General features: G+C 38.2%; 1 protein-coding gene across 5 annotated transcripts in view; it reads left to right on the top strand.

Moving 5' to 3' along the window:
* TPD52L1 (TPD52 like 1) overlaps positions 1-18,161 on the top strand; it is a 152,274-nt gene that overhangs the window by 27,845 nt on the left and 106,268 nt on the right. For 2 of the 5 annotated variants that reach the window (XM_089530438.1, XM_089530437.1), the window contains exons 1-3: positions 388-421; positions 1,834-2,067; positions 11,265-11,429. In XM_089530438.1, coding sequence (XP_089386564.1) covers positions 416-421; positions 1,834-2,067; positions 11,265-11,429 — 405 coding nt within the window. In that variant the 5' untranslated portion in view covers positions 388-415. Of the gene's footprint in view, positions 1-336; positions 422-1,833; positions 2,068-2,161; positions 2,178-11,264; positions 11,430-18,161 lie in introns of those variants that run through there. The other 3 variants (XM_089530440.1, XM_089530439.1, XM_089530441.1) reach the window with 3 other exon arrangements.

The raw sequence follows: 18,161 nt of genomic DNA, 5'->3' as shown, positions 1-18,161 counted from the left end.
CTTTGGCCTTTCGCGTGCAGGGGCAAGGGGGGCAATTGTCTATAGATGCCTCAGAAACATGCATTTATATTAACATTTTTAAAAATCAGCAATTTTTTTGCGTGTCCTCCACTTTTTTTTTAAAAAAGTGTCCACCATTTGAAAATGTTGTCCTACATTTGTCCTGGTTTATTTATTTATTTACATTTTTAAAAAAATTATTTAATTATTTAGTTTTTGGCTTCGGCCCCCCAGTTGTCTGAGGGACAGCAACCCGGCCCCCGGCTCAAAACGGTTGCCTACCCCTGATTTATAGGAACATGTGTAGAGGATAATTCTGTCTTCTCTTCTTTGCAGTGCTTCCACTTTCTACCTTATTCTGCCTTGCCAAATCCAACCTGTACAAAAACAAAATAGCAAGCAAAAACGAAATGCCATGCTGGTAGGCTGAAGTAACTACTGATAGTTATTGGACAAACTGTAACAGGCATTTCATATTTCCTGTGTTTGAGGTGTTGTATTTGAGAACTGTTCAAATCTACACAAGAGCCTCCTTTCACATAGTGTATTTTTCAGATGGGTTTTTTGGTTTATCTACTTATATCCAGATAACTTAACATTAGGACAGTTATTTAGAAGAATCCTAGAACAAACAGTTCTATTTTATTTTTTAAAATTTGATTTAAATGAAATGGGTTTGTTTGTCCTAAATCCGTATGTAATTCTGGTGGCTACCTGAATGCTTTGTTACTAATAGGCTCAGGTGCTATTCCTTATCCCTTTAAGCATGTTACTAGATGTGTTCTTGCTAATTCTCTTTGTGCTGCTTTGAAGATGATCTTAATTGTAAACTGCTGCATACTTTTGTTAAGAAAGGTGTGACACAAACATTTAAGTAAACATTAATCATTGTGTGTTTTGGTCAACTGAAACAATCACTTTTCTTCCTTTTCCATTAATTTATGATGACCTGTTTCTTGCTGCTTTTATTTCCCTCCCAAATCCTCTTGAGAAAGCACCTTTTATAGGAGATCTTCCCTTAGGACTGGACTATAATCCTCATAAATATGCGCTTGCAACTTAATTATTGTATTATTATTATTATTATTATTATTATCATCATTATCCCGCTCTTTTCCTAAAATTGGGACTCTAAAGTGTCTTACAGTTTAAAAAAAATACAGTTAAAACATACAAAAGCAAGTATTAAAATTAAACTATTACAGTATTAAAACACATCACTTGTTAAAAGAATAAACTGCAATTTAAAAAAGATAAAAGTGCTTAAAAACAGTACAATTAAAACAGTGCAACACTCCCAGCCTGTTCTTTAAAGACTTTCTGTTTTAAAAGCCTATCTAAATAAAAATGTATTAGCTTGCCAAGGGAAGAACAACAAGGAGGGGGCCATTCTGGCCTCCTTGGGAAGAGAATTCCAAAGTCTAGCAGCCACTGAGAAGGCCCTCCATTGTGCCCCCACCAACCATCTTTGTGATGCTGGTGGAACTGAGAGAAGGACCTCTCAGTCCATAACATGGAATTCCTAAATGCATTATTCAAAAGGTTATATATATATTTGTGTTTATATTACAAAATAGCTTCAACTTACATTTGTCTCCTGCTGGAAATCCCTGAAAAATCATTTCTGGGGCTAAAATCATATGTTTAGACTACTGATATGTTCTTGCTTTCTCTGGTCTCTTTCCTTTAATTGTAGTTCTTTAACTGCTATAAAAACTCAAATTCTAAAGGAAGCACTGTCATAATCCATTAGCCTTGTGAAACTGAATCTTAGTGTGTAATTTCCCATGTGATAAATAACTTACCTGTCACCACTCTTGTCTTTCCATACAGGTGCAGGTGGGGCAAGCAGACATCCCATGTCCAATAACAGAGTGCAGTGAACATCTGGATGAAACAACTGTCCTTTTCAACTTGCCACATGATGACATCATCAAATATAAGTACTTCCTGGAACTTGGCCGTATTGGCTCCAGCACCAAGCCATGCCCTCAATGCAAGCACTTTACAACCTTCCGGAAGAGAGGTCACATTCCAACCCCTACCAAAATGGAGAACAAGTACAAAGTGAGCATGCTCACTAGAGCTATGGATTAGATGACACAGCTGTGAGCAGCAAAAGTAGGCCATGATATGGTGGGCATTAAATGGGCTTGCTTCTCTTACTGGATCCTAATGTAAGCTGTGCTTTTAGAATACAAATCTATATTTTCATACCCTTATTATTTAACTAATAAGTTATATGCCCAAACAATTGGCCAGTTAACATACTAGTTTTCTTTGTTGGTTATACAGAACCTCCTTGTTCATGTTGAACCATTCATGCCACCTGGAAATATTTCACAGAGTTTGGCAGTTCCTACTTTCCTTAAAGGTTGGATGAATAACATTCTTTTCAGTTAGTGCTATGGTGAATGTATATGTGGTAGAGTTTTTCAGTGTAGTTAACAACAGGAAAATTAGCTTAGAAAGTTTCAAGGTTGTTACTGACCCGCTCACAAATTGTGGGCTACTGTGCTCTATTTAATTGTATATACTGGTGCTACCCTGCATGCCTACCCTGAAGTAAATTCCATTGAAGTCACTATGATAGGAACATGGGGTTTCAGCCTTAAAGTATCTAAATAAGGCCCTGAACAGACAGGCCAAAATAAAGCTGCTTTGGGCCACTTTGGAAGTGTGCTGTTTAAATGAAGCATGTGTCCTAAGAGACCAGAAGCTGCACCAAAACCATACTCCAGTCCTAAGGACTGGAGCGCAGCTTTGGGCCTCTTAAGATGTGTGTGTGATTTAAACAGAATACCTCCAAAGTGGCCCAAAGCAGCTTTATTTTGGCCTGTCTGTTCAGACCCTAAATTGGTTGATGTATGTGGGATGTGCACATTTTATTTAAAAATGCAAGTATTCTTAAAAGAAATACACGACAACCACCTAGGACAGACATAAAATTCTCGGCTGCACGTGTGGATTATACAGTTAAAATGATGATATGGAATTACTAGAAAAGTTTTGGAAGTTGGGAAGTTACTGCCAAACATGGTGCCTCACTATACTCATGTTGGTGGAAAAATAATAATAGTTAAATTAGGTATTTATAACTACAGAATAAAACGAACTGTTTGGTATCAGTTTTTTTAGAGAGCCATTATGATTAGTTGGTGAGTTAGCTATTGGTTTAAAATGTTTAATATATCTCCTCCTCACAATATTGTAAGGTGTCATTGATACATTATTAACTAATGTCAGTAACAATGGATGCTTTCATTGATTTTAGGATTTGTTTAGGATGTGCAATAAGCACATATTTTTAAAAGCTATATTAAACTGCTGAAGTTGATATGTTTGCCTAGGGGTTATGTTAGCTTGTTACCAGGTTTATGACTGTTCAGGACAGAGGCCTGTCTTAAGAGGCTCTGCCTGGGAAACGCAGAGATCAAGATGTGGTATTTGTAAAACTTTTCAGTTGCCTGACCAAAATTCATTTGTGTTACAAGAATTTAACTGTGCATTAAGTATTATCATTTTACTCACCTTACAACCTAGAGGCAAGTATAAAGTTTTCTGTATTGTTGTTGTGTGCCTTCAAGTCATTTCTGACTTATGGTGACCCCGAGGCAAACTTATCACAGTGGGGTTTCTTGGCAAGATTTGTTCAGAGGTGTTTCCCATTGCCTTCTTCTGAAGCTAAAAGAGCATAACTTGCCTAGGTTTACGGCCCCATTCTCACTAGCCCATTTGCTCTGGATAGAACTGGGTAGATCCAGTTGCCCCCGTACCGAATCAGCCCAGTTACAAGTGCCCACTACCCTTTACCTTGATCGGAGCAATTTGCCCCTCTGAAGTTAACATGTGCAGTACCGCTTTAAAATGGAGCCTCCTTTGTTGTAAATCAAATTAACTTCCGCTTTCGTCAAAGGTGACATATCCTACAACCATTGGCCAATGGAATGGGTGCTTTCCCCCCTCTTTTAAAAAAAAAACTGGCGGCAGTGCTACTCAAAAAAATCATGGCTGATTGGATTCAAGTGTAGTTGAATAATTGGTAGCCACTTTGATTGTTTTGCTACAGAAAAGTGGGACAGAAATAAAAGTTTTTTTATTATTATTTTATTAGTGCTTCCATACAAATTCTGGTGAACAAGAATGATTGTGTTCAAACTGCTTTTGTTTTAAAGTTCTGGCCAGAATGTAGATTTGAAAAGTGACTGAGCTAACTTCCATAGATGGGAAGCTTGAAGGCATTTAATATATTGCAGATTGTTGCTGCCATATCATGTTTGGTTTTGGCTTGGAACACTAAAAATAGTAATAAAATGTGAAAATCTGTATTTGTTTATTTTATTAGATTTATTAGATTTATTTTTATTAGATCTTTTCACATGTTTTAAAATGTTAAAAACAAGGTAGATGTAATTTTTTTAAAAGAACCATCTTTAGTTTGGGTACACTATCTTTGTGGGGTTTTTTTAATGAGTCAACATTTTTAACTATCACAGATCAGTCATACAAAAAAGATATAAGCAGAACATAGCAAGGCAAATAACAGTTACCAGGTGCAAGAATTCCTGTATATGCACATGTGTGGCAGTTGAACAACCAGCTTTTAAATCAATACTGAATAGCATTTACTAGGATTAGGGTGAGTCATGATGAGATTTGACCAACTAGTTCCTAGTGGAACATACTAACAAACAAAAGTTTGCAGTGTTCAACACAGATTCCTTAGAGGAGCCTGAAAGAAGAAGGGAGATATAAAAGCTATTAGATCTGCACAGAAACCTTTCCAAAAGCAGATCTATATATTGGCAACTAATATCTTTATTACACAGGCAGTATAGCAAAAGATGGGCAACAATTTCAAGCATGTCTGATTGGTAGGGGCAGATATGCTGTTTCTAGGAATTCATAAATATCTGCCCTCAGGTAGGGCTGATGGGAAATTATTGATCCTGTAGCTGACAGTTTCAAGAATGCAAGGAACAGGTGAAGACATCTCAGTCATGTAATTTTCCTAAGTGGGGAAGAAGCTTGGGTAATGATGCCAAATCCGGCCCTTCTCAAGAGTGTCTGGTCCTCTTGCCTGTGACACCATGGTTTGGTGGTTTCTTCACTCTCAAAGGTTTGTAACACCTGTCCTAAGGCCTAATTACTGGCAGGAAGAGCTTGAAACTAAAATATGCTTGTATTTTGGCCCTATCCTTTTGCCCTTAGCCCTACCTATCACTAGAATGTGTCACCTGAGAACTTTTCTGAAATTGAGTTCAGCCCTTGGGCTGGTGGAAACATCCCACTCTTGTCCTAAGGCTGGGATGGGAATCATGTAGTCTCTGGATCTTGTAGGATTGCAGTTCCCAGCATCCATCCTACTTGGCTATACTGCCTGTGGCTGCTAGGAGTGACAGTCCAGGATCTGGAAAGTGGCACGAATCCCTGCCCTTTCCTAAGGAGTTCAATAAGTGCTCATATTTTTTTCAAACAAATGTTGAAAACGTTTCTGTTAGAGAAACGGCAGCAGTTTTATTCCTGATTCCTGCTCTGCTAAAATATTGTATGTACTTGACTATAAGTCGAAAAATTTATGCCTCAAAATGGACTCCAAAATCATGGATCGACTTATATATAGGGCAATAATATTTCTTATAAAGTTCCTAAAAGAAGTGCCCACCCTTCCTTCATAGCCAGGAATCTTTAAACAGCTCCCCATTTGCGTCCCCACACTCTTTCTCTCTCTCTCTCTCTCTCTCTCTGTGTTATCCCTCAGCCTTCCTTCTTTGCCAGAGCTAACAAACAGCTGCTGAGACAAGGCTTATACCCTGTTTTGCAAGCCACAAGTCTGGGAAATGCTGGTGATAAGGGAAGAGAGAAAGAGAGAGGTGTGTACCCCATTTTGCAAACCATGAGTCTGGAAAATGCTGGTGGTAAAATAGGAGAGAAAGGTTTCTACCCCGTTTTGCAAGCCATGAGCCTTGGAAATGCTGGTGGTAAAGAGAAGGGAGAGAGGGGGGCATCTACCCCATTTTGCAAGCTTTGAGCTTTGGAAATGCTGGTGGTAGAGAGAGAGCAAGAGAGAGAGTGCTGAAGTTTGTTTCCCCATTTTCCATGTCAAGACTATGACTCTTGGGAGAGGTCCAGAGAGGGAGAAGTAGGAAGGGAAGTGGTGCTTTGTTTCCCCCTTCAGATCTTTTGTAACATGGCCCAGTGTTTGACCCTCGGATCCATGGATCATATCAAAATCCATGATTTTGGCCCCAAAAACTGCCCTTGACATGAGTATATATGGTATGCTTGTTCATTTGTTTGCTGGCTTTAAAACTGCTGTATTTTAAATACTTTTTATGATACTGTGTTAGGTTTTTCTGTTAGTTGCTCTGGTACGCAAAAGTGAAGTTTAAGTAAAAATATTTATATAAATAAATTAGCAAGCTTTTTTTTAAAAAAAGACCCTGTAAATTTAACTAAATTGGAGGGAAGTTTACATTGGGCTTAGTCTGACATCAAAACGAGGAAAGATTCTAGAGCAGATCATTAAACAGAGAGTCTGTGAATATCTAGAAGGCAATTCCATAATCACAAAAAGTCAACATGGGTTTCAGAGAAACAAGTCATGCCAGACAAATCTTATTTCTTTCTTTGATAAAATTACCAGCTTGTTAGATGAAGGGAATGCTGTGGATATAGTATATATTGATTTCATTAAGGCCTTTGACAAGGTTTCCCATGACATTCTTGCAAACAAGCTAGTGAAATGTGGGCTAGACAACATAACTATTACATGGATTTGTAATTGGTTGACTGGCCAAACCCAAAGGGTGCTCAACAATGGCTCCTTTTCATCCTGGAGATAAGTGACCAGTGGGGTCCCAAAAGGTTCTGTCTTGGGCCCAGTGCTATTCAACATCTTTATCAATGACTTGGAGGACAAAATTGGGGGCATACTTATCAAATTTGCAGATGACAACAAATTAGGAGGAGTAGCTAATACTCCAGAGGACAGGATCAAAATTCAAAATGACCTGAATAGACTAGAAAGCTGGGCCAAAGCTAACAAAATGAAATTCAATACAGAGAAATATAAGGTACTGCAATTAAGGCGATAAAATGAAATGCACATATATAGGATGGGGAACACCTGGCTGAACGAGACTACGTGTGAAAGGGATCTGGGAGTCCAAGTAGACCACAAGTTGAATGTGAGCCAACAGTGTGATGCGGCAGCTAAAAAGGCTAATGCAATTTTAGGCTGCATCAATAAAAGTATAGTGTCTAGATCAAGAGAAGTAATAGTGCCACTCTATTCTACTTTGGTCAGGCCCCCCCTGGAATATTGTGTCCAGTTCTGGGCACCACAATTCAAAAAGTACATTGAGAAGCTTGAGCGTATCCAAAGGAGGGTGACTAAGATGGTGAAGGGTCTGGAAACCATGTCCTATGAGGAACGACTCAGGGAGCTGGGGATGTTTAGCCTGGAGAAAAGAAGGTTAATAGGTGATATGATAGCCCTGTTTAAATATTTGAAGGGATGTCATATTGAGGAGGGAGCAAGCTTGTTTTCTGCTGCTCCAGAGAACAGGACTCGGAACAATGGATGCAAACTCCAGGAAAAGCGATTCCACCTCGACATTAGGAGGAACGTCCTGACAGTAAGGGCTGTTTGACAGTGGAAGACACTCCCTCGGAGAGTGGTGGACTCTCCTTCCTTGGAGGTCTTTAAACAGAAGCTGGATGGCCATCTGTCAGGGATGCTTTGACTGAGAGTTCCTGCATGGCAGGGAGTTGGACTGGATGGCCCTTGTGGTCTCTTCCAACTGTACGATTCTATGATTCTATTAAGATGTATTGTAATGTCTGTTTGAGTATTATGGCAAACAGTGCTCTGTGGTCACTAGGCACTGGATAAAAGAGCCCAGACATAGGAGAGAAGGAAGGAAGGAATGTATTTTTGTTTTTCATCAAGGGTTGGTTCCCTTTTTAAGAGTTAAAATACAGTACTATAAGTTGACTCAGGTTGTTTGGGTCATTTTGTTGACTAAAATTTCTAGACTTATACATGAGTATCTACATATATGAAACTTAATTTTAAACAGACATTCATTATGTACATTTCTTTTGCTGATTTTTCAGAAGGTAATCAGTTTTATCTATAGCAGATATTAGAATATAATATTAGTAATCGTTCTTTGAACTCAATTTCTGTATGATGAAAATAATAGTGATGAGCTTTAGTGGCTAACTTGTAAAATCCTATTGGCTAATACCAGCAGTTTCTTTCAAGCTTTCATGATGCCTGCCTCAGAAAGGAGTGCCTGACAACATGCAGTACAATCTGAACAAGCAGCTTAATTCTATTCTTGTTCTTCATTTCACCTTCATTATTTTATTCATTTATTCCCAATGCATACGCATTGCCAGTACATACTCCTTTCAAAACTAGTCAAACTAGAAATGCTGCAGAAAGATCAGGCATAGTTCAGTAATGTGGTGTACATCTAATGTGGTTCATATCTAAGGATATGATCAGTGTTTTGGCATCATGTATTCTGCCCCATATTTTTCATGAAATGGGACAACTTTGTTGTGAAACTAGTTTTTCTGTTGAAACTTACTAAGTACGTCTTGCTAAACTGGGCCCTATTTATGTATGATCTCTAATATTTCAAAGGTCATCTGCTTTTTTGAGTCACTATCTCATGACAGACAGGAGCAGAAGCTCTAGATGCAAGAACCTCCATCAAGAATGGAAAGTCACAAACTTTTAAAAAGCAGTGTGAAAGAATGGTGGTGGGAAAAGTAGCATCTTGAAAAATTAATTTATCAGAAGAATATTTTGCAACCATACACAGAAATAAACAAAAATGCTTTGTGACAATGGCTTTATTCTAACAATCCACTATGAATGTGTTTCTGATAACACATTTATAACACAATATTTCTATTATACATTCTTTTGAAACATAGTATGTAGACAAATGGTGTCTCCACTCCTCTGTTAGGAAACACATCCAGTACACTGGGATGCAAATCATCATGTTGTTCTTGTTTGCTCACAAGAAAACATCTGATTCAGCTTTTGAAAAACAGCAGAAGGGATTATTTTAATATATTTATCATTCATTTGGGATCATTGGACATTTTTATTCCCACCACTTGAGGAAAGTATCATAAGCTAAAGGGCTGTAGTTAATCTGTCTATAGTAGTTGCAAGTAAAATTATTTGCTAACAGTATTATAAACATCAGATGTCAGACTGTAATGACTGGGTCCATTGCAACACTCCATAAATTTGTCGAGTTGTTTTTCTTCTAATATTCTCATGAATATATAAAGAATATTAATCAAGGTTCAGGCCAGTGGTGGGGTGTTTTTGCTGAAATTCTGGTAGGTTAGCAGGAATGCCTTCCCTTGAAGGCTTAAATAGCCAAACCTTTGATCAGATCTATAATAGCACAATAGCAGACAATGGTTAGGTTGTATATCAAAACACAATTGACAAGTTATTAGGATGTCATTGTGAGCAAAGCAGTACTAGCCCATCTGATTATATCTGCTTTCGATCAGCACAGCAACATTTTACAGTCAGCTTTGTTCTTCTGGATTCTTCTCTAATGTGTGAGATTATCATGGTGTGACAGTCAGTGTAATAGCCAGAAAGTGAATGATAGTTGGAGTGAAGGCTTGCTATTTGCATGCTTTAGAAATACAACACCAAGGGTGACTGCTAAAGTATCCAACAGAGAAGCACTATTATTAACTCTGTGGAACTCACTTTTATTAGAGGAAAAGTAAATGTAAGAGGGCAGGGAGAACTCTGTGTAGATACTTGGCAGGTGCTAAACTATGGAAATTTAGATCCTCTCATTCTTTAAAACATACCATGGAATTTTGGTTCATTCTCTTGTCTACCTGTAGATTTTACCAGAACAGATTATCATTTTTAAAGACGACCTCCAATGTCTGAGAGTAGCTCCACAAGAGAGAAGGATGCTATAGAGAGAAAGAGAAATGGTTCTTCGTTGGTTTGAACTTTGTTTCTTCTACAGAAGGGATGTTATTTGAGCTGTTGGAACCAATGTTTGGAATTTGTTGATTTGATTCACTTGCATTTTTAATTAGGACGATGAATTATATCTTTTTAGTTTTTGTAATGAATATATTTTTAAAATAGCTCCTGTCAGCGTGACCAGTTGGCAGGGATGATGAGAGGTATAGTCCAAAATATTCAGAGGGCACAATTGTGGGGTTGTGGCTCTAAAAATTACAGATTGCTGACCTGACCAGAGTGTGGAGGGGGTGATATGGGAAGAATAGAAAATTGGCCTACTCGGGTCCCTAACAATTTATAATAAATATTCTAAAGGGAGGGATTAAGATTGGGAGCATATAGATTATGGGGTTTTCCCTTTTCTTGCTTTCTGCAGAGAGGAAGGAGATTTGCTTTTTTCCACTCACTGGTGCCTCCTATATTGTACGCAAACAAATGCTAATATTTTGCTTCTATCCTAAGACGTCTGCTGCTGATCATGCTAAGGTGGAAAACCACTTCAATGTGGTGGAAAAGGAAAAAGAAATGTTCTCATTTCCTTTCTCTTGATACCCTCCCCACCACACACAGAAAGAGAAAGTGTGGTCCCACTTCAGTGATAGGAGGCTCCACTTCAGGAAATTATTACATTTTACAAGCAAGGCTGTGTTATAACATCTGGTGAATTTAAGGAAAGTTGGATATTGTGTCTTCACTAACCCATTGCTTGGAATCTTTTATGTGGCATTGTTTACATTGATAGTTCAACAACACTGGACTAAATGCCTCATACTGCCGTTTTTTATAATGTCGTTACTTAAAAAGAACCCTGACTGTGGTTATGTGGGTAAATCAACCAGTTCTGAAAATTAGCATGCAGTGACCACACTGGTTACAAACATTTTTCTACAGCTGAGCTGCCAACAACTTTTGCATCCAAAACAGAATCCCTTCCCCCTTCCTCAGAGCCTCCACACTGAATTTCTCCCTTGATCCAGTGCAGTTGTGGTTAACAAGCTGAAAATTACTACTAAAGCAGATGTTATGCTATCAACTGCAGCCTTCTGCACCAGATGCCCTTTGGAAAACTGTTTTTATGTGTAAAAGTGCTGATTTCTTGGAGATTTCTATTTCTATTCACTTTTCTATTCAGAAAATATTCTATTTTCTGATTTCTATTCACTTTTAGTGTCCAGTCTTCCAGATTGTTTATATTTTTATTGTTTTGTGGTCTTTTTTACCATAGATCCAGTGTCCAACCTGCCAATTCATGTGGTGTTTTAAGTGCCACTCTCCCTGGCATGAAGGTATCAACTGCAAAGAATACAAAAAGGGAGATAAGCTGTTACGTCACTGGGCCAATGAAATTGAACATGGTCAAAGAAATGCTCAGAAGTGTCCAAAATGCAAGGTACGATGATGCATGTTAAAGTCTGTCTCTTTGTTGTGTACATTGCAGTCCTTTCTGACTTCAGGTCTAAGGGATCTTATCATGGGATTTTCTTGGCAAGATTTTTCCAAAGCAGGTTTGTTCTTCCTCTGAGCATAATACTGTGTGACTTTCCCAAGATCACCTAATGGGTTTCCATGACAGAGAATGGATTCAAATCTTGGTCTCCAGAGTTGTAGTACTACACTCAAACCACTACACCACATTGACTTTCAATTCTGTCTTTAGTAGTGTTTGAAAATTCTGTGATGTTTTCCAAGTTGAGATGCCTGGACAGTGCCCATTAATAAAATCTCTGCTTACTAAGGATGTGTTATCAGTCCAGTTCAGGAGAACATAATCCCTGTTGTCTGCTGACATAGCTACTCTTTTTAAAAGTGTTTATCTGACACCCTCTTTATGTTTGCTGTAAGCTGAACTGCTGAATTCTGAAACATTTAGCATTACTTCTACCCAGAAAAATACTCATGTACCTGGCAGAAAATGCAATGTTCTTTTTCAAATAAAATTTTTAAAAAATAAGCAATAGGTGTGAGATTTATGGAATATAGGAATGCCTCAGTTAACAAAGCCTCAGAGAAAGAAGCTTTTTTTTTTTTTAGAAAGTCTTTTAAATGCTTGCCTTCCCTCTTTTTCTCCCTTGTCCTTCATCTGGCTTGAAGTTTTTTGATAGTATGCATTGAGAGGATGATGAAAGAAGGCTGAAGATACACTGACTTTTGGTGCCAGATTGCTGTAGTGCATATGCATAAACTATACAGCAAAGCTTAAGCTAGGAAACAGTGGAATTCTGCTCTAGCTGATCCAACTATAGCTGTATGTGCCTGCCTATAAGAAGCAAAGTAAGCACCAGCTGTCTCCAGAATCCCTTACTCAGCATGTGTGAACAGTAAAACCAAAAAAACAAACCAAAAAACAAATAACAAAATAAAGAACAGCATGTAAAAAAGCATGGATTTTTGGCCACCAAAATGGAAATAAGAAGGAAAGTAGAGATAAAACACATAATCCCTGGATGTATTTTGGAAGAAGCTTTCATGTGGTCTCTAGAAGTTTCATAACATTTTTGTTTACCTGTGAAAGGTTTATCTGACATAGTAGTTGTTTCATTTCACCCTGAGCACATCTTTAGTTTTGAATAAAAAGTTTGCTGAAACATAGGCCTGTTACAGACAGCCAAAATAAAGCTGCTTCGAGTCACAGTGGAGATATGGTGTTTCAATGATGCAAGCGTCCTAAGAGTCCAGAAGTCACACCAAAGCCATGCACCAGCCTGGAACGTGGCTTTGGTGCGGCTTCTGGACTCTTAGGACGCATGCATCATTGAAACACCATACCTCCACTGTGACTCGAAGCAGCTTTATTTTGGCTGTCTGTAACAGGCCATACAGACCTTTTTGTGGTGTAGGAACCTATCCCTGTTCTTCCTATGTCATTTCTGCCTCTGGTACCAAATTTTCTGTTTAAAAAGTAATGCCCTGGAATATATCTACTTTGTTACCTGAGATAAACCTGCATCAGTTTCATAGGTAGTGAAATTCCAGGTAATCCTGTTGCATTATATAGGTTCAAGCACATTGCTGTATACCTTTAAGTCATTTCTAACTTATAGCAGCCCTAAGCTAAAACTATCATGGAATTTTCTTGGCAATATTTGTTCAGAAGGAATTTGTCATTGCTTTCCTTTGAGTTTGAGAGTATGACTTGCTGAAGATCACCCAGTAGTTTTCCATGGCTGAGTGGGGTTCAGACTCTAGTCTCCAAGAGTCCTTGGGTAACACTCAAACCACTACACCATGTTGGCCCCCAAGGACACAATAATCTAAAAATGGAATAATGGAAGGTAGTTTCCTGTACAGAAAAATGTTCTCTATGCAGATCAACCATGTGTGAATTTTGTGCAGAAGAAATCCTCAATGATGACATTTTATCTGTAGAAAACAGCCTTTTCTGCACAGGAAGTAATATTTCTGCATAGAAATAGCATTTCTTGCCCAGCACAGAAATGTTTTTCTATGCAGAACAAACACAGAATCAGCCCCAAACTGTGGATTTTCTTGTCAGTCCAAGATTCTTCTCTTCAGGGTTTCTCAACTTTCGAAAAACACCATTGACCATTTATCAAATATATTTGAATATTCTTTCTCATCCCTATTTTTAAATAATGTAGGACTTCTTATCACTTTTCATTGGTTTCTCTTTTCTACATATCAAACAAAATACATGGAATTATGTTTTTTCTCTCCAGGGAGGAAAGATATCAGCACCCTCTCCTTTAGGAACTGCAGAAAAAGAACTCTGGTGGGCGATAGGTTTTGCCTGTAGTCGACAAATAGATGTTTGGTCCCTTCCAGGTTCATTTGGTGGTAGCTGAAGCCATATGAACAATGTGGAACATGCATAGAAAGGAATGGCAGCTGCTTGAATTTCTGAGACAAATGCCAGCTTCTGTGAAATGTTAATACTACATCATTAACTCTTCCTTTGTACTATGTGACTTCTGTTAAGAGAGGTTGCATAGCTCAGTCATGGCACCACAACAAGTGATGAGACATAACAGCTGAAATGGAAATATTATATTTGTCAGAAAGGATAGCTTGCAGTGACAGGGCAGAGATCTTGAAGTACCTACTTTGCATTGATGGTCAGGATTTATTTATTTATTTATTTTTATATTTTAGGTGTCTACTTGATTTCAGTAATTAAATTTTTTCTTCCTCATGGTAGACAACTGACTCAAAAGAAGGCAGTTTGCAGTAAAATATATATATTAAAAGTTTATTTCACATATTTGAGATTTCAGAGTTACTTGTTACTCATCTCAACAGAAAGCCTGACAAAACCTCAGCACTTGAGGAATTTTAAATTGCTGATTGACTTGCCAGCCATGAGCCACAATACTGAAACTCACTTATTACAGCTTTCTGGTTTTATAACTTGATTTATTTATTTCTAACTCATACTCTCTTTAACTACATTATGGACTTCTAGTGCCAAATATTACTACATTTGTTCCTTCTGACAGTTCAAGCACCTTCCATTTTGATTTCTATGCCCTTTTACAAATGAATAAAATAGTTTTCAAGAGTTGGAAAGTTCATGTTTAGTCTAAGGTGCTTTGCAGAAATTATTGAAACTGAGAGGTATATCAATACTGTCTTTAAGGTTAGAGCAGAGAATTTTGAAAACTATATAGTTATATAAATAGAATTTGAGGTGTGAATAATAGTTTAGTAAATAAATGGCAGCTGATTGTTCAACACTTAGTGGAGTTTAATTGACTTTTAACAGAAAGTTTTATCAGTGAAGAGTCATAGCATCATAGAGTTGGAAAAAAACCACAAGGGCTATCCAGTCCAACCACCATCCATGCAGGAATACACAAAGTGCTCCTGACAGATAGCTATCCAGCCTCTGTTTAAAAACCTCCAAAGAAGGGGACTCCATCCCACTCTGAGGTAATGTATTCTTTCTTCTCCAGGCTAAATCATAGAGTTATTGAATAACTCTTACAATCAGGACATTCTTCTTAATGTTGAATTAATTGTTCAGTATTCTAGTCTCTGGAGCAGCAGAAAACAAGCTTGCTCCTTCTTCCTTCTTTGAAATATTTAAACATGGCTATCATATCACCTCTTAACCATTCCTTATTATTCTTCCAGGCTAAACATACCCAGCTCCCCATGTCACCTCTCATAGGGTGTGGCTTCTAGACCTTTTACAATTTTGGTCACCCTCCTCTGGACATTATCCAGTTGATAAATATCCTTCTTGAACTGTGGTGCCCAGAATTGGGCACAGTAGTCCATGTGGGGTCTGAGTAAAGCAGAATAAAGTGGCACTATTCCTTTCCTCAATATAGACACCATAGTCCTATTGATGCAGGCTAGAATCACATTGGCTTTTTTAGCTGCCACATCACAGTGTTGACTCATGTTCAGGTTGCGGTCTACTTGGACTCCTGAATCCCTTTCACATGTATTGTTGTCAATCCAGGCGTCGCCCATCCTATATCTGTGCATTTCATTTTTTTCTCCCTAAGTGTGGTACCTTATATTCTCGTTTTGGGAGAAGACCTAGGAAAAGAAGGTGTTGAGTAGTTCTGCCCTTTTAGCATTTTGCCATCTTCTCAAAGTAGGAGCCCTACAGTTCTCATTGTTCTTCCTTTTGCTACAGACATATTCCCCAAAATCCCTTTTTATTGTATTGGATTTCTCTAGCAAGCCTGAGCTAATTCAGTGCTTCAGCTTCCTTTGAATTCTGTGTTGTATGCTTAGACACCCATTCTGCTTCTTTTAGACACCTCCCCTTTTTTATTCTCATTGGGACTATTTAAAATTGTCCCTTCAGTATATGACTTTTAAGAAGCTTCCATCTCATGAACCCCTTCCTGTTAGTATTCCTAAACATGGGATCACAGTGTTTCCCTAAGTTTACTGAAATCAGCTTCTAAAATTCTAGAATGTCTGACTATGCTTGACTTCTCCTTTCTGCTGTATAACAAATTCCAGGAGATCATGGTCACTCCCACCTAACCCTTCCATCCCATTACCTAGGTCATCACTGATGGTTGTTAGGATCAGATCTAAAATAGCTGATTCTCTTGTTGCCTCTGTCACTCTTTGGACAATAAAATTATCTGTAAGGAAAGTGAGAAATTAGCATCTTTGTCTAGAAATAAAGGTTATTTCAAAGCTCCATCTTTTAAGAACATTGAATAAATGAACAAAACTGAACTTCATGTACAGTCAGATAATTTTTATCCAGCAAAATTGTGTTTAATATACTCAGTTGTAATATGCTACATCTTGAGAAATGGTATATGTTTCTACCAACTAGTTCTGCTTGTTTGGACAAAACTGCATTCTCACTGTCAGAACTTTAAAATAATCTTTAGTTCTAGACAGAGATGCAGGACTCTTCATTGATAAAACTTTGTATCAAAAAGCCATTTAAATTCGGCTAAGTGTTGAAAATCAGCTTCTGTTTATTTACTAAACTATCATTCCCTACACAGATGCTACTTACACTTTATAACAAAAAGCAAATAGAATCTGCTTTAGAACATTTTATTCTGATAATGAAACATTTTGGAATTGCAGCACTAGTTTCATGTATGTTCTTTGTGTTTACTGTAAGTATGCAAATCTGCAAGACTGTTGCATTCACAAAAGGGATTACAAGTATTCCATTTGGAAATTATTTCCTAAAACACTATTCTACTTCTAGTTACTCAGTTAACAGCCATTGCTTGATTTTTATTTTTATTTTACACATCGGGTTTAGTGCTCTTTTACTGATCAGGATTATGCACAAGAACTTTGAACTGTGGGATATTAGCCTGGGGTAGGGGACTGGAATTGATTTGTGACATAAAATTATTTCATTTGATAAAGTATAAGATTTTCTCTGTGTTAGCCTAATCTAATTTCCATTTATTATCTTTAATTTACCTACAGATTTCCTGTTTTTAAACAACAACTGTGCTTTTTAAAACACTTTCTAGTTTTAAACTACAATAGCACTTTAAGTTTTTTGCTGTTAACTGCTTTCGAGTTGACTTTAATCCATGCCCCCCCTATGTATGAGAGAGCTCCAAGTAACCCCGCTCAGCTCCTGTAGACTCATAGCTGTGGCTTCCCTGGTTGAGTCTATACATCTGGAATGTGGTCTTCTTTTCTCCTGTTGATCTCTACTTTTCCAAACATTATAGTCTTTTCTAGTCAATCCTTTCTTCTAATGATACAGCCAAAATATGACAACCTCAGTTCAGTCATCTTTGCTTCCAGGAAGAGTTCAGGCCTGGTCTGCTTTTTGATCCTGCCATTGGTCTTTTTAGCAGTCCATGGTGTTCTCAGAACTCTTCTCCATCACCACATCTCAAATGGTTTTTTTTCCTATCAGCTTTTTTCACTGTCCAGCTTTTAGAACCATACATAGGCGGGTTACAGACCGCCATTAGGGACGTCCTGATGAAGTCCCAGTTTGAAAAAGGGGTGTCTCTTCCAGACGCCCTTAACCCTATCACAGACAGAGTCCGTGACAAATGGCAGTGGCCGTTCCACACAGCCGCTGCCATATTGACGTAGCGGACGCTGTGTGTCCGCACGTCACGCCCCGGAAGTGACGCCGCGAGTGCGTGACTAGCGCCTCACGGTGTCTCTTCCAGGGCCCAGGAAGGAGCGCGATTTCCGCGCTCCTTCCTCAGAGCGTCCGGGAGCTGCTTGGTTTGGCCGCTGTGGCTCCCGGTCGCTGCAAGCGGAGGCGGAGCCAGACCGCCGCAATCCGGCGGTCTGTAACGCACCCTAGAAATGGGAAATAAGATGGCATGAACAATCCTATTTTTGGTATTTAATGATACATCTTTACATGTCAGGTTCTTTCCAGTTCCTTCATTGCTGCCCTTCCAAATCCTAGTTTTCTTCTGATTTCTTGACTGTCGTCTCCGATCTGGTTGATGATTGAACCCAAGTATGGAAAATTCTGAACCATTTCAATCTCTTCATCATCAGCTTTAAAATTATGTAGATCATCTGTCGTCATAATTTTTTTGTTTTCTTCATGTTCAACTGTAAACCTGCCTTTGCATAATCTGCCTTTGCCTTCAATAATCTTTCCATATCTGTGATATTTTCTGCTAGTATTATGGTGTCATCTGCATATCTTAGATTGTTGGTGTTCCTTCCTCCAGCT

This window comes from Sceloporus occidentalis, unplaced genomic scaffold (genome assembly GCF_023333645.1).
Source record: "Sceloporus occidentalis isolate IW3139 unplaced genomic scaffold, rSceOcc1.0.p SCAF_6, whole genome shotgun sequence".
Classification (NCBI taxonomy): Eukaryota; Metazoa; Chordata; class Lepidosauria; order Squamata; family Phrynosomatidae; genus Sceloporus; species Sceloporus occidentalis.
Note: the sequence above shows the minus strand (reverse complement) of the source record. Positions and strands in the feature narration are given on the sequence as shown.